This window comes from Simochromis diagramma, unplaced genomic scaffold (genome assembly GCF_900408965.1).
Source record: "Simochromis diagramma unplaced genomic scaffold, fSimDia1.1 OVJJ01000596.1, whole genome shotgun sequence".
In the NCBI taxonomy this organism is placed as follows: Eukaryota; Metazoa; Chordata; class Actinopteri; order Cichliformes; family Cichlidae; genus Simochromis; species Simochromis diagramma.
In genome coordinates, this window is record NW_024387245.1 from 2,064,488 (window position 1) to 2,092,197 (window position 27,710).

The following is a 27,710-nucleotide window of genomic DNA, read 5'->3' on the forward strand; positions in this document are numbered from 1 at the left end:
ATGAGTGAGTTAGTCTGCACTGCAATAGGACACTTGACTCAACTGGTTATGAGCTGGTTACATTCTGGTTACATTCCAATATCAACAGAAGATTGTTGTGGGATCGTCAAGGAAAGACTAAAATAAAGCTGTAGACTTCTTTTTTTAAAAATCGTTTTCTCTCATTTTATTGGAGGCGGAAGGTAAGACACACATTTCACTTTTCTCACAAACCTGGCCACCCTTCAGTATCTACAAAGTACTTCCTGTTCCTTCTTGAAAAGCAAGAACTACATCCATTGTACATGTTAGAAACAGTTATTTAAAAAAAATAGAAATAAAAATGTACAACATACACTTGATATATATAATATAATTTTTTGCTCTTTTTTACAGAGGTAAAAATACTAAGCATAAAAAATGGGTCTAATTCAATACAGGGAGTTTCTTAAATTTTTCAATTTAAATACACAAGGAGATAATGAGGATGCGTTCAGGCACTTGTAAATGGCTCTGCATGTGAGAACACCAAACAAGATGGAGGTAAAAGATGACATGCTGACACACATACGCACACTCTTTCCAATCTGATTGGCCCCTGTCCCTGATCGATCATCAAAAGCATCTGAATCTACTCAGAAGGTGTCCATATGTCATAGCATATTCAGCTGATCCCAGTAGCTTTGGATCAAGGAGCAGAAAAGGATGAGCAGATCTGGAATATACGCCAACACACACACACACACGCACGCACACACGCGCACACACAAACTGGTACACAGGACAGGATGTATGACAAAGATACCACTGGGGAAGGAAAAAGGACATCCTCAGGCATTCTGTAGTTCGACTACAGTAAGTGACATTTCCTTGGCAAAACAATCAGGGATGGATGTTTGTTTCCAGAATTTCACGTTTTTCAGACTCCTGATCTTTTCCGATGGGATCCTGCTGATGTCCTGCGTCTCTTTATTTTTAAAAATCTCATTGTGTTTGCGTTCTGATCCTCAATGCTGCCATCACCCAGGCTTAGATGAATCATCTAGCACCGGAGTGGTTGTACTTTTAGTGTTGCACTCTTATTGTGAGGGCGTGATGGGCCAGCTGCAGCATCACAAACCACGACAACTGAACTGACTATAACGTTTTTTGTTCTTTTTGAAATGTAGTCATGCCATATTCAAGCATGACTTTACTCTCTTTGTGCTTAGGATGATACAACAGATCTGGGATTGAGGGGAACGAGTGCTGTAGGACTGAGAAGAACAGCACATACATGTGTCACATGTGGTTTCAGCAAGTTAATCTCTGGATTAAAACACCACATTCTGCGCTTATTAAGGGAATAGTTTGACATTTTGGAAACCAGTTGTAATTAAAGCACAACAGCTTAAATGTATGTTTTATAACCATCAGAGCCTCCAAGAAAGAGTCTGACACACAACTATCTGTAAAACTTGCTGATTTTACATTCAAACTTTTTGTATGGATTCAACTTAGACCCTCTGATGGATGGTTTCTGGTGCCTTCTAAGACAGCCAGACAGGCCATTTCTACTGCTTCCAGTGTTTACGCAAAGCTAAGCTAACCACATCCCGCATCTAGGTTACATTTTTATTTATCACACAGACATCGACGCTATTGCACGTCTTATCTGTGTGTGCTTCCTAAAATGTCAAACTTTTCTTTACAATTTTATAAATCAGACTCGTCACATTGCTGAACTGACATACATAGTGGAAAAAACACAAACCCAAAAACCCACAAGTCCCATGTTTTAAAAAGTCAGCATTAATGTTTTACCTTTATTCATTTTTTTTTTTGGGAGTGATTTTGGATGTTTTCAATAGAGTTGTACGAGTTTTGGCATTTGCTTTTGCACATAAATGACAGGCGGGGGAGAGGTGATTGTACTTCGCTGGCAAACTAAAATCCATAGTTTACGTGCTCTTTTTTTTAAAAGAGTTTCTTTTTTATTACAAAAATAGCTTAAATGGAGTTTCAAAGAGCATGTGGTGAGGCTTGATTGAGCCATAACCAAGCTCACACTTTTCGCTATAGCAGACATCTTAAAAGAGACGAGTGAGACTCCACATTTTAAGGCATATGGGCACCAATTTAAACGGTATCGGATTGATTTTTCAGTCCTTGATGTAACACAGACCGCTGGCTAAGGTTCTGCAAAGAACAAGAAAGAAGAAAAAAAAAAAAAATCACACTACTCCAAGTGCACTGTAAGTAAAAATGAGCCAAAATCTGACTGGAATAAGACTCAGTGGGTTCCCGGTTCAGGCGATTTTAGGCACTGTTTGAAATAATGTTTGAAAGGAGCAGGGGCGGATGCTAGCGTGACTTGAGGCACCGTCTCATTCAGTGAATGAATCATAGCCCAGCACCCTTTTGATGGTGGATCAATTTAAGAGAGAAAAATAAATAGGATGAAAGCTTGAATCTTTGGGATATTAGACGAAGATTAAGATGAGTACCACGTTTGCCTCGGTGAACAAAGAAGACGTTGATGGTGGAGAGCTATGTAGACTATATACATGAGCTTTACTATAAGCTGCAGTACAGACAACAAAAGGCCTAGGCGCACAAGCATGCACATATACCATCAACGCACACACACGCGCGCACACACTAACACACATGCGCAAAGAGATGTAGTGTTTGATGTCTCGTGTTGCTGGAGTTGAGCTGAGCGGGCCTGATATTGGAATAGAGTATAAACAAAATGGCCACGCGTACATCAAAGGAGAGAATGAAAAACAGGACAAAGAAACAATTCAAGTTCTTTGACGCCGAGTCAGTGTACAAATATAACAATATAAAGTACCTGCATATGTGATACATGACATATAGGTCAGCTATAAAAAAAAAAAAAAAAAGGCCCCCTGAAAAAGAGTGCTCTCTCACTAGAAACAGAGCAAATGGCCACGTGGAGAGCTGAGAGAACTGTCTGCCGTAAGGGGGAGCTTATCTTCCCAGGCCGTTCAGAAAATGCACCAGCAGTTTTTTTCTTTTTTGGCTTATTTCAGTGTCTGGAATTTGTAGAGAAACCCAGAGAAAACAAGGCAAGAGAGTAAGCAGCCATGACCACTTGTCCCTTCTGTTCGTTTCCCCATCCTTCCCTTTCCCTGTCCTTGCATTGGTTTTAGGTTTGAGTCGTGTCCCTCTGAGGTTTCCAAGCACGGCCGCTCAGCTCAGGGCCTTGTGTCGACCTCCGCAGCAGCCGCATGCAAGCCCTACCCGGTGGCAAGCGTGGAGAGGTGGGTAGAGGCAGAGGCAGGGCGCCACCAAAGACAAACCAAACAGGGCTAACCAGCGCGTGCCCAGACAGCCTCCCCCGCTACCCTCGCCCCCGTCACAGGAGCAGGGGTCTGAGTAGTCCCCCTCTGGGTCAGACATGCAGTGGTAGAGCATGGTGTCTGCCAGCCACATGCAGCTGACCCGCCGGATGCACGTGCGCACCGGGTCTGGAGCATCCTGGCACCTACCTCTCCGGTTGCTGGAGAGGTAAAAAGCCTCACCGCAGTGCTCACACTGAGCACGCTCCATTCTGTCATCCTTCCGCCCCTTCCCACCATTGGTGGATGAAGAGGAGCTCGGGAGTAGGGAGCGAGGCTGACTGGACACCACAGACGGGAACTGCTGGCGATACGAGACGTTTTGGCCCTTACTGTTTAAGGGTCCAAGGGAGGGATCAGAGTCTGAGGGTGACAGGGCCGGTGCCAGCGGGTACGTGTAGTCGTGCTTCTGCGCCTCTGTCTTGTCAAAGTGGACATTGGGCTCAGGGTCGTCCATGTTGATGAATTTGTCACGCACTGTTGTGTGGCGGTAGTCCTCGTAGCCGGTGAGCCAGGAGCGATCTGAGTGGCGTCCACGATGACGCTCGGCGGGCCGCTCCCAGCTGCGCTCCCGAGGGTTGATGCGGACGATTTCCTCGTCCTCGAAGGTGACATGGCGGGGAATCCGAGACAATGGCTAAACAACAGAGAGAGTATATAACATAAACAACGCTGGCAGTAATTCACTCATAAAATATATGTATAAAATATGTATGGATACAGCTTAGCCGTGTTTGTCTCACCTGGTCCAAGTAGTAGTGGTCTGAGAGCCGATAGGGATCGTGGCGAAATCCCAGCGGGCACTTGTGTCTCTGGGGAAGGGGCGAGGACTCGAGCGGCTGCAGAGAGGTCTCCAGTTTCTGGGAGGAGTTGGATGAGCTGTCTGTGGTATTCTGAGGTGACAAACAAACACAGGATGCAGGCTGAAAAGCTGATTTCTGATTGCACACGTCAAACAAATAGCGAGAGAGGACACCCTGATTGGACAAACAAAAACAGGAAGCCTCCATGCAGCGGTGATTGGAAAAACAGGAAGTGTGAGCTCTGTTTTCCAATCCACTTTTGGACTGCTATATGCGAGTTAAGCTTTTACTAACAACATCTGCCACAAAGAATCACTTATGAAAACACTGCAGTAACCATCACACCTAAAATCACAATTGAATTAACCACTTTGATTTAATTTATTTTTTTTAACATATTTTCACAGCAAAAACTCTTATCTGACTCAGTATGAATATATTGTCTTGTATATTCATATGAACTGGGTATTTGACAATAAAAGTAAAAGGGAATCAGTTAAATCAACATTTTTTTAAAAATGACTGAAAACAAGAAACCTAAGCATTCATGAAGATCAAGTGACTGATACAAAATATTCCTAAATCCAAAAAAGTGGAAACAGAAGCATCCTTTAAAATGTTTTTTTCTGTACACACACCATATCCACATGCTCACCTTTTAAGCCTCTACACATCATCTCCTTCTCCCCAGTCAACCTGTCCTCCTTTCCTCAATCGCACTTTCTCCACATTCCACCTTTCCTTCTCCCTTTTCCACCTCTCCACGCATGTGTGTGCACATGTGAACAGTATCCCGTCTCCTTTCCGCTAAAGTCTATCAGGGCTCCAGTCCAACTCAAACACTGGCCAGACACAAGACAGTCAGACCGCTGCCGATTTCAGACATGCACAATGGGGGTCAGCCTCTGTTAGCCACCAGCTGATAGGCAAGGACTCCTTTTGTCTAATCATATCAGCATTGTAATATGAGTGCATGTATTGTAGATGTGTTTAGCCGCGGGGCAAAGGGTGCAGGTGTTTCTGTTTGAGAAGCTGTGCTTGAAATGTATCCTCTGCATTTTGTCTTGCTTTGGGGAAGACTGGTCACAAGAAGTCAATGGCAAGAACGATTTTTTGCATGTCTTACTTTTTCTTGACCATCTTCTCTTAGCTATCTGCAACAGCTGTGAGATTTCCAACATGTTTTCCCAGAAATGTTATTTCACAAATTAGATTCGATTTTTTTTTTTAAAATTCAAACTATCCAACTTCTCTTCAACTATTACTGGACAGATATACAAAAAGCTAGATCTGCCTTAGAGAGGGGTGGCTGTAGATGCAAGGAATTTTCTATTAATGGCAACTACTTTTGTCATTTTGGAGATATAATAAAGTGTCCTTGAGCAAAGCAATGAACCCAGAATTGCTACCGTTGGAGGCGACATTATGTGTATAGGCAATGGTCATGCCTTTGAGCTTACATGCTTACACTAACATGCCAACATGCTAATGATAATATTTCTAACATGTAAAACTCTATGCTTAACACTCCAGCTGTTAGCATGCTGTCCTTACATAATACAGCTAATTGTGCAATTCAATATATTAAAATCTCTGAATTGCTTACAAACAAATCACAGAAAACAAACACAAAAAGAAACCACACGAACAAACGCCAATCAAGGCATGATTGGTGAATGAACTTCTAGAAGGCAAGATAAAGAGAAGTTCACACCTCATTCAATAACAGAAGTTATGCATTTCGGCATCATTAACACTGAATATCAGAGAAATCTCTGAATGAAAGAAACAAGGTCAAGACCAAAAATAATCGGCTGTGATCTTTGGGTCTGAAGTGGAAATCACTTCACAGGCTCAGGAACACTTCAGGTAACATCAGGGAGGTGATTTAAAACTGTCCTGTGCAAAGACATTTTGCACATACTGGGATTTTGGAGGATGCAGAGTAGGAGTAGCTCATTTGGACACCATATCCTCCGGGCTAAGAGGAGGCAGCCTGTTCAGCTTGTTATCAGATCTCAGGACCTGTGTGATATTGTGACATTGTAAAACTGAGCAACTGAAATTCTGTGGTGACCAAGAATGTGAAAACATTAAGCTTTCAAAACTACAGCAAGTAATCCGGGAAAGATGTCTCATCCTGTACTTTGGGAAATATCTTAATGGATTTCTGTACCAACACCTGATAGTTTGTTTTCAAATGAAATGCGAGGTTTTAAGGATTTGCAAATTCCACTTTTATTTGGAAGCTACTGACATAATTTAGAATTTCTAAAACTATTCCTAAACTATTCTCCCCCCCCACCACCACCAAAAAAATATAAATATTTGGCACTCCAATAAGCCTAAATTCAATGCTGCAAACTATTCTGCAGAACTATATGACCCAGATCTGATATTTGTGTGTGTGTGTGTGTGTGTGTGTGTGTGTGTGTGTGTGTGTGTGTGTGTGTCTGTCTGTCTGTCTTGCTGAAGCTATCCCCATTATATCCTACTCCCCACATGGATACTGCCATGCTGAGAATTTCCCCTTAGCTTTCTTACAAAGCCCTCAGAGCAGCCTGCCAAAAATAACATAACATGCTGCCTCAGCTTTGGGCTCCGCCCCCTGGCGAAGCCATTATTGGGGGAGGAGTTGATATGGTTGAAACCAGTCTGACTCTGGCCTCCATGGCTGCATCTAATTCAAAACACAGACCAGACTTTCAGCTGCAAGCTCAGACTGCACAAGAGGACAGGGAGACAAAGGGAGGAGTTGAGGGGGAGAGTTTGTATTTCTGGACATCCTCTCTCTCTATATATTCTGGTCCAAGGCTGGACAGAGGGCATTTCAAGTTATTTTCTGACACAAAACATGCCCCGACTCAAAGCTCGGGAGGATTCATCCTTCAACGGGCCTGTCTCGCTCTCCTGGGATGAGCCCAGAATTGCATCTATAGCTTTCACTCCCCCTGTTGTGAATGAGCCAAAATAGAGACAGAGAGGGGAGATGTGCTGAAGGGAGGGACAGAGGAAGGGTTAGGTTAAGTTTAGGTTTGGCGAACGAGGAATCATTTAGGGAAGTATGTCCATCCTATCCCCCAAGCCCATCCAACCATCCTCCCCCATCCCTCCAAAGGCTGTAAATTTGCTCCAGCATTTCCCTCTGTCTACGACCGCCTGCCTCACTAACTGCCACCGCCGCCGCTGCTAACTTTAGGAAAGGTCATTAGCACAGAAGAACACAAGCAGCACTAAACCCCTCATGTTCCACCTGTGATTTTACAGTCATGACACTTTGCAACGTTTCATTAGAAGAGGAGTAACTTTTTGACATGTTCTATAAGGCTGTTGTTGTTATATTCATGTTTTGGGGTTTTATATTCCAATATGCTATGCAGCAGTCGTCAGGTAGAAAAATACAGAAATGTTGAGAGAGAAACCCTAAAAATGGGCAGGGAAGACACAAATCGAGGCAGTAATTGTTTCCCCCTGGTTTCATTCATGAGTCCAGTTGGATCCTGAGAATACTCGACTGTCTTTCTGAATGTCTGTGGGGAAATATTCCCCGTAACTTTTATTTTTTTAATATCTGGCACAAGCATAAGATTCAGAATCAGACCCAACACGTGGCCTATTTTTGTTTTTAATTCCACTATGTTTTTTAGATCACAAATACAGACTGTGTCCTAGTATTTCCTCTTATGCAGTCGCATGCTATGTGTAGGTCTGCTGGCTGTTTGCTGTAATCTTGTGGCATTTTTCAGCACAAGTTTTAAAAGCAGACATGAGGCAATGCATAATATTTCCTCAGGCAGGCTTTGTTGGTTGCTAGCACGACTCATGCACCAAACAGGGTGAGCCTTGTGCTAAAAAATAGTTTATATTAGGCCACAAGGGAAATGGAAAAATCGAGGCTATCACACTGTTTTGTTTAATAAGTCAGTGGGGATTTAACTGAAATGGATGTGGGCTTTCTGGGTCTTCATTTGTGGAGAAAAAAAGGTCAATTTTACGGAACAATACCCATGAATTGCTGTGGATTTGTTGCACTTTTAGCCTCTCTGTTAGCGAAAACCTGCTGCTCCATTTCAGGGGATTGCTCCGCCCTCCGACAGTGCTGTAGTCCCCCCACTCCTCAAGTGTTTGTATGCATCTCTGTGGTGGCTGTGTGCTCCCAGCACAGCACCTATTAGTCTTGGCCCGTACAGACAGCTCGAGTCAAAGATGAACCACGAGGCACTTCCTCTCGTAAATCACCGGCCCTGCGCTAAGCTGGGAAACAGCTGCTAACTGCTAGTTTGGTAGTGTTTCTCTGTTTCAAATGGGAGAGGGATGGTGCGGGTGGGGGAGGGGGGTGGGGTCACCAGGAGAGTGGGAGTTTTTGGGACACAGGAAGTGACCTTGTGACCCTGCCTGCTGGCCCTTGTGTCAGATTACAGGAGGGTGTGTGTGTGTGTATGTGTGCAGACATTTCCTGTACTGCAGGTATAGATGACCGGCAGCGAATACTCTGTGAACTCCTGAGCAGACCTAATTTTTGAATGATGGATGAAAAAACATTTGATCAGTGTGCGCTCCACACCAGATCCTAATTCTGCTGCCTCCTTCTCCAGTTATGAAGAGTGGAACTTCTAAGATAGGACTAGTGCAGTCAAGGTAACACACATGGAGGTCTACACCTAAAAAGCCATTTAGACTAACATCCGACCTGCATTAAAACAAGGCTTGTAGCTGTGCTGGAAAAGGCGTGTTCTTTAAAGTACTGGATAGACATGAAATGTGATCCAGGAAGTCCAGTTTCAGCGTTTTAACCCCTAATGAACGGCACAGCACTGTGCAACAGCTTATAATGTTCACAACAGAGTTTTATAGCTCTAGAAAGTTATCACAGCAGCAATTATTTTCTGTTTTGTTGCACTGATAGTTAGGTAAACACAGTGTGTACAAAGTAATCCAGGAATGTGTTCCTTTCCAGATGACATTGTGAGAAATGATGCTGTGTTGACAAAAACCTGGCTCAGCTTTTGCCTTTGAGTAATACCACACAGACCACTGAGGCACACTACTTCTGTTTACCTCATGATGGTAGTGAGAGATTAATTTTCAGAGCAGTGAAGTTCTCACACACAACATTAAAAAGGTTTTGCAGTGGTTTGATGTCTGAAAAGCTCCAACTCTGTCTAATCTGTAGTACAGAGCAGCTGGCTGAGTCTACGGCCAGTTGTTTTTATTTAGAGCCTTTTACTGCATGATTTTTATCACTGCCAGGGTGTTGGTTTAGTTTGTTTGTGTTAGCAGGATCACTCAAACGGATACGAGATTTGCATGAACATTTTACCAGAGATCGGGCCTTAAGCATTTGATTCGGATCTTTCCATTCAGAGTTGATGTGTACTTTGCCAGCAGAGAGCCTACAGAGCACAATGCTCGATGTGGATGACGCCGTGAACTGGGATGAATAATTTTGATGATCTTTTGGATCTAGCAGTTCAATTGTAGTGGTGACTAGAGCCACTAGGTGTTGGCTTCTTCTTTTCTGTGGTGGAGACTAAAGCTGAGAGTTGTATACAGACATCACAGAGACTTTTATTATGTATGACCAGCGATTATGGTGCTGTGAAGACCTGACATTGTATAGATGATATTATCCGTGTGATCCTGAAGCCCATTTTAGGTAAGCTAGCCGTATTTTGTTGCGAAATCTTTACGCATACAACCACACATTCAATCTACTGTGTCCACAACAAACTGAAACTTAGTAATGCCGCCTGCTGTGAGTCAAAAGTTGTGACCATCATAGTTATTGATGCAAAATAAAGTGCTTACAGTAAAGACGTCATCGTCACCCAGCTCCCCTTCATTCTGGAGTGCCGTAGAGGAGGTCGTGGAGCCTACAGACAGGAGAAGGGAATAAACTTTATTTCAGGTTGTTTAATTTTTACATACAACAAAGAATCTTTTGACGTCCTTTGATAACGTCATGGCAATCAAATAGCTCCTGACTTCCTCATCCTGTCCCTTACCAAAATTTTTAACTTGACAAAAAACAAACTTTACTTTCAGGTACACGTTCCTCCACATACTTAACCTTCATTCATGTCCTTGCCAAGACTAACTGGTTATACCGGTGGATTGTGTTATGCTTTAAAACTTCAAACCTTGAACCAGCTAGCGAGTGTCTTATTCATTAAGTAGTGTGGTTTCCTTTTCTTTATGTAGTCGGAAAGATGCAAACAATGGTTTAGTCATAACTAGAACGTGGAATTCCTGGAGAAATAGTAGCAAGCTGCTGCAGCTTTTAAAGTTCAGGAGGAGCATGGGATTGAAACAAAAAGTCTGCCTTTAGTGGACTATGGTGGGCACACATACAGCTGTGGTCAGAAGGTTACATACACCAATTATGTACATGAATGTGAGGGTAATTTTTGGCTTTGATGATTTCTTTGAACTGTCCTTTTTCCAATGATTAGCATACATCTTTAATGACTTTAAAAGCAGACATGATAAGCGTATCTAAACTTCTGACCACAGCTGTAGACTGTATATAAAAGATGGACTTAGCCACCCATCACCCATGACCTAGTAAGGTTTGTTGTAAAGACTTGAGACGAGCATTTGCTGTCTTATGTTTCTGAAACCAGACCTCGAGAAAACAAAGCAGTGAAGTCTACAAAGACCGTATGCCCACTAAGCATATCTTGCTTTATCTTTCCCAGATAGGTACCATCATCTATAAAACAAATGTCCTGTTTTATACAGTAAGACTTGAAAATAACAAATGAGCCCATTAACCCAACAGGAGACTGTTTACTGACGTCGATTTCTTGACAATAAAGCTTTTCAGCTTCGGTTTGGGTGTGTTTAATTAGAGACTGGGCATATTTTAGCTCTGGAAGCTTTATAGGTGCTAGGACAGGTCTCTCTCTGTCTTGTCAAAACATTTGAATAGTTATATTGCAGCACAGTTTACCTTCAGCCAGGTCATCAATTGCCTTTCGAACTCCCCTGTCGAAAGCTCTGGCATCAGCTGGACTCTGGAAGGATAGGCCGCACCTTCTGTCTTCCACCTTCCAATGGTGAAACGTGGGCGTCGCTATGGTGTACACTAGATCCTTCCTCAGCGGGCAATCCAGGATCACCTGTTGATACGACACGCACCAACCATTTACAACATGGATCCATTTCTGATCTTTAACAGACACGTTGTTGCTCACATTCATGTATGCGTGTGTGTATTTTACCTGGTTGTCCCGCATTCGTTCACCACGGATGAAGAACTGGGAGCTGGTGGAGCCCAACACAGGTGCCAACTCTGTCGGCAGCAGGCGGCACACCCCTACCCTGCTCAGAGCTCCCCCGTCCTGATTCAGCCACCCACCGCTTGAGTCGTCCCGCGTCATCACCACCGCTTTTACACGTACGATGTAGCTGTCACTGCACAGAAAGGAAGAGAGAAGATATTAGCACAAAGATGACTGCAACGTTAATGTGTTTATATTATACCAGACAGTAGAGTGGTGATTCCAATAGATGATAAGCTCAGGATCTAATCATTTTTAACCCTTGTATTATGCTCATTAAACTTAAAACATGCTTTAAAATAAAAGCATCATCCATTATGTGAGTAGTGTGATTTTGGAGAATTTTGAGGCAGAAAAAAAATTCTCCGCAGCTATAAAGTTACACAACTTAATGCTTTAGGTTACTGGGAAACCCCCTCAAAACCTTCACTGCTGTTTATAGACTTTTTGTAGCTGCAGTCATAGAGGAACCTTAATCATATCAAAGCCGAAGCCAGCAAACTATTCTGTATTTAACAATACAAGCCTAAAATTAGTTTGTCCACAGTCAAACTGAGCTAAGCAAATTAGTGTGTACGCTAATATATTGTGAAGCGTAACCGTTTCTAAAATAGCATCAGTAAAATTTATAGCCGTTTTATGTCATTTTCATGCAGGTGGACAGCGCATACTGAAAGCAAAAAACACGTTGGAAAGAAAATTCGCCCCTTCTGAAGGAGGCAGACTTTGCGAATAATCAGATAACTACACAAACGACTAAATTTAACACTGAAACATTTAAAACAAATCTATCTAATCTCTTCATCCGATTCTGGTTTTGCTGCAGTGCAGTCCAGTTTGCTTGAAATGTGGCAACATGTCGAATGACAACCATTTCCTTCCACAGGAAAACCAAAGAAATGTATGAATACAAGATAACGCAAGGTCAAAGCAAAATTCACATGATTGCAAACCGAAAAATAACAGTAATATTTTCCACGCGACGCAATAACTCTTTGGATAAGAAAATAACATCTTATCCCATCTTGTGAAAATTGACAATGCTTTTCTTAATGTGCATTAAGAGTTTATTCTAGAGCAGGAATCACACCCTGGCAGACTGTTTGAGGGCGTTGCAAGTCACGACTTTGCCTGGTCCTCGCTGTGCTCAAGTAGGAGGTGTTGTACCAGGACAAGTCAGTTGAATGCACACACACAAACAACCCCAAAGTTTAATGTAAATTTAATATGGTGCTATGTTGTTTTAAAACTTGTTTAAAAGTTAAACTGCTGCCATTTTAACATAAAACAGTCCACGTATTTAATAAAATGCTGTTTCAGCCCATCATCTCCTCACTAACCTCATCATATAGCTCATCACTTCTGCTCCATATTTTCCTGGAGTAACCCTCTGATTATTAGTGAAAACATCCCTTATCTTGTCGCTTTAGTGGTTGTAAACAATAAGAACTTCCCTATTTTCATATTACATGTCATATCACTTTATTTCTCTACCACCACTATAAATTAAAATAAAATTGCCTACAACAGTGGGGTGATTTGAGTGGATGTGAAGTTTTTGCAAGTCATCAAACAACAGAAAATTTAGGTTCATTATTTGATGTTCATTCACAAATTGCCTTTCCTCTTCCGTGAAGGTTAGATCCACTCATAAAATGTACATATTCCTCTTTTGTTTTTGAGAAATACTTCTGGACACATGTGAATACAAAGAAAATGATGCAAAGTGCTGTGAAAAGCATGCTAAAGCAACAGGTGGTAATAGAACCCTAACCCTGTAGAAGTGTTGTGTATTTAGAAGCCTACAAACAGTAATGCAGCCCACAGTCTGACCTGAAAAAAGGGAATGAACGTGCACATTTCTGACGTTGGAGACATCTGGAAAGTCTTAACTCTGGAAGGAATTTTTCAAACGTTCAGTTTTCAGTGACTTAAAATGCATAGAAGTAAGACTAAAATACTTAGAAAAAAACAGGATGTTTTCTAAAATACCCATGTACATGTGGCAGGGCGTTAGTATGACTGTAAACTGAATCCCTTTTTTAACAAAGGGAAATTTTAGAAATAGTGTATACTTAAAAATTGCTCTCAACTGCCTGAGTGATAAATCCACTAGGCACATATATTGTGTGCTCACTTAAAATACAGGATTTTTTTTTTTATCGTACTGTTGGCGAGTTTTTGCAGACACGTCAGCATCTTGCATGCAAACTGCAGCAATTAGTGGTAATAAAATAAGTCTTGAAATCGCATTTTCTGCAATTTTTTTTTAAATTCTTGTTAATAAACGGGAATAAAAAAAAACAATTTACTAATTACTCGTACAAAATGGCTGCAGCCTAGTTAGAAGTCCCACATTATCCATGTTATGTCTTTTTGTTCTTTGTGCCTAAATCGGAAATGGAGTCGTCTGCACCATTTAGATGAGACAACATTGGATTGGAGCCACAAGTTATACAAGCTGACAGATAATACAGTTTATTCTATAAGAAGTACAAAGCAGATGACAAAAACTGAAACCGGAGACAATACACCGGAGGCTGATAGTAAAATACATGGTATTCTTATGTGTAAGCATGACAGTCACCACTGTATGTGTACACAATGGACATGGTTGCAATCCACATGCATGTACCCATGTATGAACTATTGATGCAGTGCTGCGTGTGCGTTCATGTGTGTTTGTGTACGCGTGTGGGGGAGAAGCATGAAGAGATAACGACAAACATAAAAAGAGAGTGATGAAGTGAGGGAGGGAGGATGAGTGGGAGTGAATGAGAAAAGCGTTGTTATATAATTAGCTAACAGTACTAAGGACTCAATGCACACACACACACACCTACACACACAGGTGGCAAAACTGGTTCACCAGCTCCCACCCACACACATTCATAAAACTGAGTGAATGACAGACTGACTAGGTGACAGCAGTCAAACTGCACAAACAGAAAAGCAACCAGAGATTCACCCACAACTCCTGAGCTTTTGTTTCCATTCAGAAATTTAAAGTTACTTGAATTAGAAACTCAAAGACACTACCCAAAATCTACTTAGCAAGAAATATTACTCAGTGTGAAGCATTAAAGATTTAGTGTTGTTATTGGCCCTGTGATGGACTGGCGATCTGTCCAGTATGTATGGCCTCTTTCTGTCAGCTGGGATATGATCCAGCCCCACTGCAATACTAATTAGGTATGTGGTTAGAAAGTAGACAGATGCACATGTGTTGTTTCTGGCTATAGCAATACACTCTGTAGGCAGATATTATTCATCTGCTATGTCAAGCCACAACAGGCGTAGGTAAAAATTATTATATGAGCTCTACTTTACCGTGTGGAAAAATTAAGTAGCAACAAAGGAAATAAAAATGAAATCTAAAAATAGAAATGGTGGTGTACTAATTTAAGAAAAGAAGCTTACTATTAATCATGGACAAAAAACAAGACAAGATTAATTTCAAAGGTCAGACAGGCGGTAATATAGTTTTACATCTATATGATTGACGATACAATACAGTTAACAAGCAGATTATGGTATGTTTGTAGTGTCAAATGTGTCTGCAGAAGGGAAACAACTAAGGATACAGAGCAGAACCACCTGACAACCACTGCTCATAAGACAAAAATATATGTGTATGTATTTTTTTCCAATTAAATTGCTTTTCAATTGCTTATCTGTTTTAAACATTTATCTATAATTATCTGAGTACAAAGTATCTACTGCTTACCCATTATTTTTAGTTAATATTTCTAACCTATTCAGGTGCACTCAATCTTATAATTACATCATAATATCTGCTTTTTTCACCACCGGTACTTGAGGTCATTTTTACCCATTTAACCACTGGCTACTACAGAAGTAACCCTGGAGCATTTGCACCCCTGTGTAGGAACGACTAAGCTATTTCGGTTCATTGACATAATTTCTGCTCTTAAACTGAAAAATGTTTTTTTAAAAAAAATCCACGCTCTGCTTTTATATGAAAGTACCACAGTGGTTCAACATGACTCAAACACATGTATGACATATTTCCATACAGAACCACACATCCAGGCCACCCACATACAGAAATAACACTAAATTCTGTGCTATATAAGCACATGTGCTTTAAGACACACGATACCAGCTATCAGCTCTCTGAGATGAACTTGTCACATTTTGGGCTGTCTTGTGACCCATGTTTAGAGCCCCGTCTGCCGACAGGCCCTATAATCTGTGGCGGGGACACACAGACAACCACAACCAGCAGCTACACACTAATTTAATACACTTGGAATGGTCACACATTCTTACACACACATACATTTGGGAACTGTGAATCTAATTCTGTCCACACGAATGTTGCAAGAGGTACTGATGCTGAAAAAGGATTGCAACGCCCATTTTGAGAAAAGGTACAGTACCGTGCAAAAGTCTTGTGCCATCCTTCATTTCTTTAGGAGCCTGAGGTCCATGTATTTTTTTTAAAGTGGTCTTAAGCAATAGTTCCCCAGGCTTCCTGAAAGTCAAAGGCTTTCTTTGGACATTCACTACTTTTTCTCTTATTTTCACTGCAGTACTCATACCCGACCATTTTCAAAGGAATATTCTTTTGTTAATCATTCAAGCACCTAACTCTAGGAATGAATGTTGAATAATTTAGTTTCTACACATATAGAAAGCTTAGCAAGGCACCAAGTTTTAAAATGTACATTTAAGCTTTTTGTTACTGTGCACAAAAATACATTATTTGCTCCTGTTTTTTTTTAGCTGAATCTATGAAAATTGCCCAGTATAACACAGTTTGACAGGCATAAAGTAATATTTTTTCACCAACAATGTGGTGCAGAAAAACCTTTTGGATGACATATCTGGACATGGTGCGTCGTGTGTCCCTAAAAAACAAATGTGAACTTTTTTGTTCAAATTACCAGGAGAGCGGAATAACAGCGAGTGTCTACAGACATCTGTAAAATACGGCTGAGGCTGTGACTCTTGAGAACTTTGTACAGTACTATAGTTTGTAGACTATTTATAATCACCAATTAAAGAGGAATTCACATATGGTACACAGCATCTCTAACTGTACATGGACCATTCTAAAATATGATTGTCTAATATTTGGTGGGTTTGTGATCTCAAGCTTTAAGTTGAGACAGCAAACACTTTTCAAAGTCTCTTTGGGCGGGATAAGTGACTTGGTTAAGAAGAAAGGCTTGGCGAGCTTACCTACCTGCTGATAAGGAAATCATGCATCACATCCATTTCTAATTTAATATGAGACTTCAGGTCAAAGGTTCAAGGTGTGTCTGGCTTCCATTTCTTAAGAAAAACAGCACTGCAGTTGCCAGCCAATTGCTTTTGTTTGCTTTGCAGCCTGACAATGCCTCACAGCGCCAGATTCAGCAGCTTGGCATGCAATCATACCAACAAGTTCATTGAGCTCATGGTAGCCATTACCTTAATAGAAATAAAAAAATCCAGGCTGGAGCACAGTTTTGTTTCAAAAAAGCTGGGATGTTGTGTAAAATATAAATAAAACATTTAATGTAATATAATCAAATTGTTAAAAGTGAAGATTTTTAGATAGTTTTTAGTAAAATGTGAGAGATTTATATAATCTGAAGAGAAACAAGATTGTGTTTCCCAATTCTTTACCAAAATGTTACATCACCTCTTCATTTACGAACACTTAACTAACATTCTCGCCTGTTAAAAGCTCAAGAGTTTTGGGTCTTTGTCATTTTTTAAGTGTATAATAAAATCCACTAAATGTTTTAAATGGCTTATAAATTTGGAGTCCAGACAGGCCAGTACTTTGCACTCTATCTATGGAGCCATGCTGTTGTTAGATGTGCAGAATGTAGTTTGGCATTAATGGACTTCCTGGGCAAAGTCGACTTTCAGCATGAATGGTGCTCTCACATGTGCTCATTACTAACGCAGTGCACCTTAATGCAAGCTCCACACCAATATCTTGAAATTTGTAATCTGTGCTGATAACATGCAGCATGGTCTCTCACCTCTTTACCCTGGAGGTAAAGATTTTACGCCTAATATTTTCATAAAGAAATTAACACTTAACATTTTGACTGTACCAGACCACAGGACAGTTTTGGCCTCACCCAAGCTGCTATCAGAAGGCACAACTACTTGCATATTTTTCTGCTTCAAAAGGGACTCCCTACTGGTGTTAGTAGAATTTATTATTGTACATTATTAACTGTAAATTCTGTACTTGTTAAATTTACATCAGCTCATTTTTTTCCACTTGAAGGCAAGTGAAGCAAGCTGTAAACACAAAACTGACTCGTTCAGATTCACTTTCAGTTTAGCTACGTTTTTGGTCTCCACCTTCTGTGATGACAACTAAAACAAGTGTCAAGTTGCTACTGGAAACCAAAGCAATCAGCTGGCATAAGGCTCCGTAACAGTTAGTAGTGTAAATATAAAGATATGAAAATGCAAATGTCTCCCTATCCAATGGCACTGTGTACACGTGGTTCAGATATTACTGCCAAATCTTTAGAAACGATGTAAACAAACAAACAGAAAACCAGAATCCTTACAGAAACATCTTTTCATTTAAATTAACACGCATTTGTTGCATTAGCTAGAACTCCATGTCCACTCTAAAAGTCTAAACAATTCAGTGTAACATGAACTTGTAAGAACAGTCTCTCCGGTTCAAGTGGTTCATTGCAGTAATCATTCTGTTCTTTTTATTTTTATGCCTGCTCCACACCTTATAAGAGAGTCATCCTAATAAGGAAATGTGATGTGGGTGGAGTACACACCTGTTGAGTGAAAACTATTTATTGCACTGTCATTGTTATTTGCCTTTATGTCTCAACTGTTTTCAATTCCCCATTTTGCTTACACTTGCTGTTGAACCACAAAAACACTGAATACACTCTTTTAGATTATACACTGTTAAAAGTGCTCCACAGATAGCCAAACCCCGACAATACTTGATGTCGTCTGTGTGTAACAATATTGCAATAAAACAGTGAAAGGGGGTCGGAAGTGCACTGGTTATCAGGCCTGGAATCCAACTCATCTTTGACAGATAAAAAAGGCCAGTGAGGGCAGCCCAACCATGTGTGATAACAGTGGCTATACTTCCTCTGATAAGGAATAGCTGGCCGCGCCTCTGCCTGATCAACAGAACACATACACACACCCACGTCTCTATGTACATCTGAACACAACACACATGCTCCCTGTGTCAGGAAGTGACAAAAAGGTCCATCAGAATAAGGGTTGTTTTATTGTACTGAATGCTTACAGTGTTTCACACTTCCGCCTCAGTAACTGCTGTGAATAAGGCCACATGTAGAGCAGAGCTGATTAAATATTTCTTAAATGTTTCGACTTGATGTTTTTTGTTTCACATCACTGTAACTTTGAAATTTGTGAGTTCCTTCACTCATGTTCAGACCAAACATGTGTGAATATGTGTTAGTTTACTTCAGAGTGACCAGAAATGAAGTTGTAAGAGTGGTTAGAGATCAGCTTTAGAGATCAGTAAAATGTTATTAAGTCATATAGTTGTTCCTATATGTGCAAAAATGACTGAACTGAACAAAGGTGAACATTGTGTCATTTAGATGCATTATTTAAGCTAACCGTTCTGGTTCACAAGAACGTAGAGCTTAGGGCACAAGGGTTGTGGTGGCAACCCTGAACTCCCCTATCTTCAACTCACAAGCCTCACGTCCACTGTGCACTCTTTCACCAACAAAAATTCACGCAATGAAACAAAAAGACAAAAGTAGACCCTCTAAGTTCTAAGCAAAAAAAAATATCTAACCAGAAAACAGCAATGCCCCTCTGTCTGCTTTCTCTCATTTTGTGATAAGGTTGCAGGCTATCAGTATAGCTAGTCTTCATGTGCATGATAATTTCTGTGCAAAGGTGCAAGCATGGACGTCATGTGTGTGGCAGTTAGACCTGGAAATGCTGACATGAAGCTATAGCAAAAAAAAGTAATATGTGGAGCATGAGGTGGACTGTTAGATTGGCAGGGCGTCAGTGGTAATGTGAGCTTTGTACCAGACTGTTGTAGTGAGGACAGAGCACACCCACAGTCTTGAGATTTGAGTAATGACTGAAAGAGAAGGTTGGAAATACAAGTAGTCAACATGCTGGGCCTTACAGACGGGGTAAGGAGCTCAGAGCTTTAGTTCGAGTCTGCTACCCACCTGGGAGCAGACTCGAACTACAAGCAGATCCTGGTGGAGAGATTATATCTCTCATCTAGCCTGAAAAATCTCAAGATTCTCCAGAAGGAACTAAACAATGTTTTTGGGCAGAGGTTCATCTAGAAAATCCTGCTTGACCTGCTGCTGATGCAACCTGGTTTTAGATAAGCACAACATAACAGTTGGATGAACTCATTACCGCAAAAATTGCTAAAGATGACATAATATTAATTGAATGGAATAACTGGAGGACAATAAATGTGAATATCCCCTTCATCGTACAACTAGTGAAGTTCATTGCTTATCGGCTATATGCTAGGTTGAGCATATAGAGCCTCGTTATTTTTAACATATTAATTATTTCATGTTTAAATAATCTAACCAGGATGTGTGACAAACAGCTTCTGTGGAGTGGTGTGTATTTCTGATCAAATGTGTGGGCAAAAATGTGTGCTGCTATCAAAGTCTTGGTAAGACAACTCCTCGTGTCTTACAAGGCAGCTTGCTACAATTGGCGAGTAGCGTGTACATTAATTAGAGGCACGCTATAAAGCACACTGCGTAAAAACAATATGAAAATAGATTTATGAATCTCAGTAGTATGGGGAATTATCTTACAATGTTGTTCTTTCCTGTTCTGGCTTTCATTCAGAGGGCAATAGAGTGGGGGTTGGGTGAAGAGAGTTCATTCACAATTATTGACACCGGAGGCTCCTCAGGGGAAGTTTGATCAGCTTTCTGTCAATCAGCTGTTGTTATATGGAACGGTCACATGTTTGGGCAGCACAAGCTGCCAGTGTGAATGAGTGCGAATGGGTCAACTGACATCAGAGAGGTCAACAATATTCAGAGAAGTGTTAAAGGAAAACATCCCATTTCCAAATGACCAGTTAGAACATGAGTGCTGAGCTATTCAGTGTTTCCAGCATTGTGTTTGTACACCAAGAGAAAGCCATCGGTGCGAAGTTGACTCTGCAGCAGCACCTCCATCTAAACATGAACTTTACTGAAATAAAGCTGATTCTAAACCTCTAAACCTCTTAAAGGCGACTAAACCAACTTAAGACTCTTTACCAGATATCCGCTTAGGTTCCGTTAAAACCTGACACTTTGGCCACCCGTTAAGTGATCGGTGAAAAGAGGGGGGGGAAACTATTTTAATCGTCTTTACATCTGTAATCTACATCTGTGCCAACCTTGGTCTTTTAATCAGGTAGATGCTCACATCTAAACTGTCAGATGTCAATGGTTTATCTTGTGATTGGTCTCCCTGTGTTGCTACTCCAGGGCATTAAAGAAACGGAAAGTTATTTGCATAATAAACAGCAGGACATCTGTTCTATTTAGGCTTCGTTTAAATATACTTATTTTTACCGCTACACATGAGCGGCTGAAATCTTTCAAGATGCTGTTTGGGATTAACCAACCTCAGCATTTCTCTTTTTCATGGGTGTGGGAATACTTTTCATTTTATCCTGAAACATCTGGTTTGAAACTATGTGAAGTGAAAGTGAATCTCACAAAGTGTGGTGGAACTTATTTCACAATTAAAAACCAGTTTGCTCAGCTAAGGTCAGCAAAGGTGAATAAACAAGAGATTGTTTTGTACATGACGTGAATAATAGGATCTATTGTTCTGATTTTGAATTAAATGTTTTTATTTGATTGTAACTCTACTACTAGAGTAACACTTCAATACAATCCTTGTTCAGTCAGAAAACTCATGTTTGAAATGGTTTATTGCAGCAGAATAACAAAGTCCGAACTTGGGCTCCAGGCTTCTCATTCCCTGCACACACACGGAAATTAGTGAGCGATGAGTAAACATCCCCCTGGATCCCACAGGTGGATGCTGGGGTGGTGGAGGGGTTGAAAAAGCAGGCAGAAATGCACCGACATGTCTGCAGGAGAAGTGGGAAATACTTCAACTCAAATAGACCACCACATTGGGGTAGTTGTGTTTGGTGCATGATGTAAGGAGAGAGAGGTGGGTTGCACTGCCTCATGCACACTCGAGCTGCGTGCATGAGGCAGTACAGCTCAAGTTTCCTGTCTGAACTAGCTCCCAGGCTTCGCTTCATTTATCGTATACCGGGCTTTGGCACAGCCCCTCAGTCCATCTATTGAAACTACCTGTTTTAGCCAACTTTATTTTAACTGGGTGCTGCTCGCAAACAAAAGATTTCAAGAGTGAGTGGGTGGCGCTCGTGCTCACAGCCTCATATGACTAACTTGACATAATACGTAGCCAAGGGCAGAAAAAACTGTCTGAAACCTAGAGTTTCACAATTACTTGTACATACGATGATCTCATTATTTGAAAAACTGAGTATGATTAATTTGCATGGGCAACATTAAGGAAAAGTAGAGTAGGTTCCCTTTAAACTTGCAAAATAAAGTCTTAGGTCGTGTTATCAGCAAGTGTAAAAAAGTAATCAAAGTACACTCTCATTTTATCTAACACACTTGTATTATTTTAGCCATCATACAAGAAGAAAATATGGCACTGGTAGACGAAAAGCTAAATTATAAATGCCAACAGGTTTGAGATTAATAATCAGCCAGGATAACAGAAAACCCACAGTACAGTTTTATTTATCTACAAAATAACAGACTTCATGCATGCAAACTGCACTGTTTGTGTTGATTTAAGTAAATTATTAGGGTAATGAAATACCAAACCAAACTAAGCACGAACGTAAAGTGGTTATTGACGAAATGGGAGTTCACAGGGTTCACACACTGAGAAGAAGTGTTTTCAGTAACCAGCCCAATGGATTGTTCTACATGTGGTGTGACAAGCGAAAAACAGAGTGGAGTGAATGAAAACTTGAGCTATTATAATCTTGGTCATCTAGTCAGCTGATGAGCAGAGATTAGTAAAAAAACAGACAAACAATCCGGCTCCATTGTTTAGTCTCTCGATATAAACAGCTCGGGCCATTATATAAAGGCTCCGGATAGCAACCAGTGATGAGCTGCCCTGTAAAACACAGGAAACACTGTGAAAAGGGATCTGTTCCACATGATGTGTGCATATGTGTGTGCGTGCAGAGGGAGTACAGACTGAAAGAAGAAATGCAAAAGGTCTGTAAAGGAAGTTATTATGTTAATTATGTGTATCCACATATGTGGACTTGATATTTACCCAGATATGAACCTAAATAAACTGCCGCTGTACTAACAATGATACTCAAAGTACTGCATCTGTCTTGCAGGTTGGTTAATACAAAGAGTATTTCTTATTTTAGGATATTATCGTGTTTCTGCTGTTCCAACATAGCATAAAAGAGAAGCTGCTAATCAAGCCCATCTGAGTTTCTTTCCCACCACTGAGTTGGTCGGTCTATGCATGCTTCCCAGACTGTTTTGTTATATTTATGTACTCTTGTTACAGTATATGAAAACACTGTATACATGAAAGACCAGTTAGCCATCTACAATGCAAGTTTGACAGTAGAATGCGTCCGAGCATGCTAAAATACCAACAGAAAAATTTCCAAATGAAAGAAACAAACAAACAGAGCCTTGCTAGGCAATGCAAAGTGACTCCCAACACATGGAGGCAAAGTCTCCTGTTTGAGTTTTGCCCTCGCTGCAATAAATCCTGCAACACATTCGGAGAACTTTTTGATGTTTTGTGATCTTACTGGTAAACGACGGATACAGTGTGAAACAACCCTTGCAAGCATTCCTAAAGCGACATACATGAGCTTTTCCACTTAAAAGAGCAGAAAAAGTTCATATTAGGTGGCAGGTAGGGTGAATGGCACAAACACATTAAAGTTAAGTCTGAACTAGGAGCATTTTATGGTTGAAGTTACAAAAAGATCCTACTTTGTGTAAAATATACCCTTTCACTGTGTTCATCATGTTAGAATTCATTGGCAACCTCTGAGGGTAAAAATATGAAAGTCTGTTTCCAACACTAAAAAAAAAAAGAAAGAAATAAAAAGTCTAAATTTTCAGTTATGTGTCTCAAAATTTCAACTTATTTTTTTACTTTTTTTTAGTGGCAGAAACAACTTTCCATGAATAATAACAATCATATAGCATCCTTAGAGAAACCCAAGGTCAATTTACACACAAAAGACAAAGGCCTCAATAAATACATTGCATTTCAACTTCCATAAAAAACAAACAAACAGCCCAAATAAACATGCCAAAACAGCCCTGTAGTTCCCTGAAAGGCCACAGGGCAAACTAACTAAAAATGCGAGTCAATCGAGGTGTTAAAATGTTGAACTTTACAGCAGGACTTTAAAGCTAGAGCTTTCTTAAAAAGCTTGCACTAACTACCTATCTGAGAGTGTTCTCGTTTATTGAATTACAAAACAAGAGACAAGGCCAGCTGAGGTAACATGTACAGCCAACAAAATAGGTTTCATAACAGTGTAAACAGTATTTCTTTAACATAACGTGCACTTGTTACAAAAGTGCAGCTCCAACATGACTAATTACGGTTCATGCACTAATGAAACGTGCTAGTGGGGACACCTCTTATGGTTTATCTTAACCTTAGCTCTACTCTGTTTTTGGCGATGAGCTTTGCCCTAAAACTCCTGTCAGGTTAATTATACTCTGTTATGTCGAATGCTGCTAATGGAGAAAAGCATTATGTGCGAGGAACAGAACAATCCTGCTGGGGGAACGTGCAGGCCTGCTAACGCCTGGGTTGGTCAATTGATGAGTGCTTTTATTCAGGGATTATATTTCGATGCTACGTTGACCTTCTCTGAATGTCACTGGACATCTCCTGTCTAATACTGACTGTGCACATGCTGACCCTGCAGCAGCTCACATTAGATCAATACGTCCTCGGCTCGTGTTGTGACTCTCGGTGCAGGGGAGAGCTTCTACTTCTATAAAAGGTAATAAATGTCCCCAGAAGGACGGTGCAAAAGAGGGACATCCTCCAAAGAGGATAGTGACATTATAGTTTAAGGTATGCAGTCAACAAAAGATCCTCTCAAAAACTATGTGTGTGCGCTACTAAACACAATGCCTGCTGATAGTAGGCTGACACATGGGCATGTGACCATGTCCATAGCATGGATCAACAAAGACAAGCTAAAGACGCACAATAAAACTGAAGCCGTAAAAGAAGCAGTGACAATGCTGCACAACATGACATAAAAAGGTGTGTCTTACTTCCTGACACACCTGTAATCCCACAAAAGGTGTAATTTCTGATAAGAAAGCCACAACACGCAAAGTTGCAGATAACAACAGCCGATCACTTCCTTCCAGTAACTGGACAATAAAAACCTTTATGAGGCCACATAGCCGAGTGGTTTACATTAAAAAACAATACAAAAAAGGAGATTTTGTACCATGCAGAATAAAGTTATTACTGCAACAAAAAGCCAATTAGAGAAAGATGTGGATTAAAAAACCTTGGCCTGTTACTGGTGATTTTATTTGACTATATTCCTATTTAGATACAAACATATGGACTGCGATGGCAAATCTGCAGCTGTCAGACGTTTTGAGACAGTCTAATTCAGTCCAAAAGAAAAAAGAAAATAAAACCAAAAGATAAATTAAAATCTGGCAGCCAAAGGTTCATACATTAAAACCACCTGATGTTTATTGTGAAATACTGTGGCTCTTTGAGTGTTCCCCTAACCGATCCTGAGCAGTTTTTTTGCCATGCAGTGGCGTCTATTTTCACTTTTGTAAAGTCTTTGGCACTAAAAAAAATCTACTGTTATTGCATTTAGAAGCTTATATAGGCCGGTTTTAATGACTGCAAGAACTTTAACTGATCTTTTTGCCCATTTTAGTGTAAAATAATGAATCATAAAAACATAAAAAGGCCTCTTTTGCCAATTGATGGTCAATCAGCCACGGTTCTTTTGAGTGCTTTTTCCCATCACACCATGAGAACGCTGTTTATCAGAAACACATGACTCAGAACAAGGCCATAAAGATACAGTTAGCACAGATGTTAATACAGGAAATGCAGAGTTTCAGAAGGCAGGCAAGACAGCAAAGCGTGGTTTGATTTCTTAGTTGCATCTAACACCCCACCACCACCCCAAATGTGTATCTGGCAACATATGACAAGCAGAGACAAAGGCTTGGTCGCAGTCCCTGCTTCTTTCAAACCCTGGGACCGGGAACAGACACACATACGCTGGCTTCGTAGAGCAGAGTACGGCCGGCAGGCATGAATGGGGACGCGCTGAAGGTTAGAAGGCTTTTATGAATGAGCCGGCGTCACGCCACCGCAGCGCAAACATCCCCTCCGGTGCCCTTCGCCCTTCCACCCCCCTCAACAGATTTGCAAGGCAGGCATTCCCATCGAGCACAGCCCCGTGTAGACTGACAGAGACAGACGCTGACGATACAGCTAGGCTAACAGAGCTGTAAAAATGCAAACAGGAGCCAGTAAATTAAATAGTTTGGCAGGCCTGCTCGTATGTCTGTACATATGGTTTTTTTCCTGACAAGGCTGCAGGATTGAAAAAGGAACAGGCCATATAATCTATATTTGTTTTGGCGCTCTGCAGCCTACACAGTGTAAAGGTAGTACAATGCATATTAACCTGCTGTTAAGCAAATTCTAAGCGTTAACCGCTTGAGTACAGGCCCATCGGTTCGCACACGAACGTATCTGCGGGCCTAGGCAGTGAACAGCTTTGTAGAAGCTATAGTTCGCAGAAGAAAAAGCACGATCCCCGCGTGTGCATGTCAAACACAACTTCGCCAGTTTCCAGTTTAGGAAAAACGGACCGGTCTCTCTTCTTTCTTTTTCCTTTTTTAAGGCTGAGTCGACGTTTACGATCGCTATTTTTTATGAATGGAGCGTGGTAGGCTATGCAAATGAGGGCGATTGAGAAAGAGATGGCGGATGAGGCATATCGGATATCTCACATCCTGTGAGACTTCCCCTTCGGTTAGAGACAAACACACAGATGTGACTAAAAACAAAGCGAAAATGTCCTTGCAATCGCCGCTCAGTGTTTTTTTTTTTTGCTTGTTTGTTTCTTCTGAGCTACGCACAAACAAAAGATTCGCGAGCTCGCCGCCGAGCGTGTATTTATAAAAGGTGTAACTTCTGGGCGTGCTGGAGTTTCTAAGTTACGCTGCAACAGGGGCCTGCTCTCTCGCTTCAGATCCTTTCAGAAAATGTTTCCGACCCACCCACGCTTATTCCCCTCCTCCTCCTCCCACTCCCCTCTCCTTTCTCTCTTGCCTTCCCAAGCCTGGAGTCTACACCGAGGTGGGGGCCCTAAAAACCCTCTTCGACAGCACTGTCAATGCATTACTTCACAGCAGCATCAAACAGCAAATCCAACCAATTGAGCGTAATAATAATAATAATAAAAAGAATATTAATAAAAAGCATACACCATGAACTGATCTGCACAGAATGCACATTCCATCAAGTTGCTCCAATCACCTCTAACTTGTAGTCACGGAGGGAAGCAAGGGGGAAAAGACAGAAAAGAGAGAGCAGTAAACATATAGAGAAATCTTCTGAGTCCCAGTACTTACTCGTTTGGGTGTGTTTCTTCTATCATTTTCTCGTTTCACCTCAGGTAATGTACCACGGCGGTTGCATACTTTTCGCTTGTCATTCTTTCACTGTGGCTCCTCCGATTCTGTCTCCAATTCCGCATAAATCCCCCCTGCGCCTTTGTGCGAGTGTCGGCTCTTTGCTTGCCTTCGACTGGCTGCGCCTCCGTCTTCTTTATCCCTAAAAATTTTCCTCTTTTACCCCCGGAGCCACCCTCTTTCTTCTGGATCGCGAATGCCCGCTTTACTATAACTTTAACACACCATCACCTAGCATAAACGGACAATTTTGTAGCTTAATCCAGCTCCGGTCTTCTATTACACCCCCCTCCCTGCCCAAACACACACACTCACTCACTCACACTCGCACGCACTCTCTCTCTCACACACACACGGGCGCACAGGGCACACACTCCGTTTTTAAGTCCTAAGGCGCATGTTTTCACCGACGACTCCGGTTCCAGTTGTGCGTAAAAAGCGCGTCGTCGCTGCTGTTACCGAGGGGTGGCCCCGCTAGAGCCCCATCTCTCTCTACTCCATGTTGGATTGCAGGCGGCCGAGAAGCTCCAACGACGCCGGGGCAGGGAGGCG

The 27,710-nt window shown here is 41.2% G+C and overlaps 1 protein-coding gene across 1 annotated transcript; it reads right to left on the reverse strand.

Moving 5' to 3' along the window:
• Positions 1-151: 151 nt before the first annotated feature.
• Positions 152-27,710, reverse strand: LOC120747417 (sprouty-related, EVH1 domain-containing protein 2-like). Its single transcript, XM_040053255.1, has 6 exons — positions 27,099-27,710; positions 11,353-11,545; positions 11,082-11,250; positions 9,938-10,002; positions 4,070-4,219; positions 152-3,963 (listed from the first exon to the last, which is right to left on the reverse strand). Exons 1-6 carry the CDS (start codon positions 27,122-27,124, stop codon positions 3,178-3,180), a joined length of 1,389 nt encoding a protein of 462 aa, XP_039909189.1. The 5' UTR covers positions 27,125-27,710; the 3' UTR covers positions 152-3,177.

What these genes read in the sequence shown, in the direction of transcription:
- LOC120747417 (XM_040053255.1), bottom strand. Translation starts at nt 27,124, where the DNA reads ATGATAGAAGAAACACACCCAAACGA. An exon ending in AATTGATGACCTGGCTGAAG is followed by an intron (nt 10,003 to 11,081) that starts GTAAACTGTGCT and finishes TCCTGTCTGTAG; the next exon opens with GCTCCACGACCTCCTCTACG. An exon ending in GTGACGATGACGTCTTTACT is followed by an intron (nt 4,220 to 9,937) that starts GTAAGCACTTTA and finishes TTGTCACCTCAG; the next exon opens with AATACCACAGACAGCTCATC.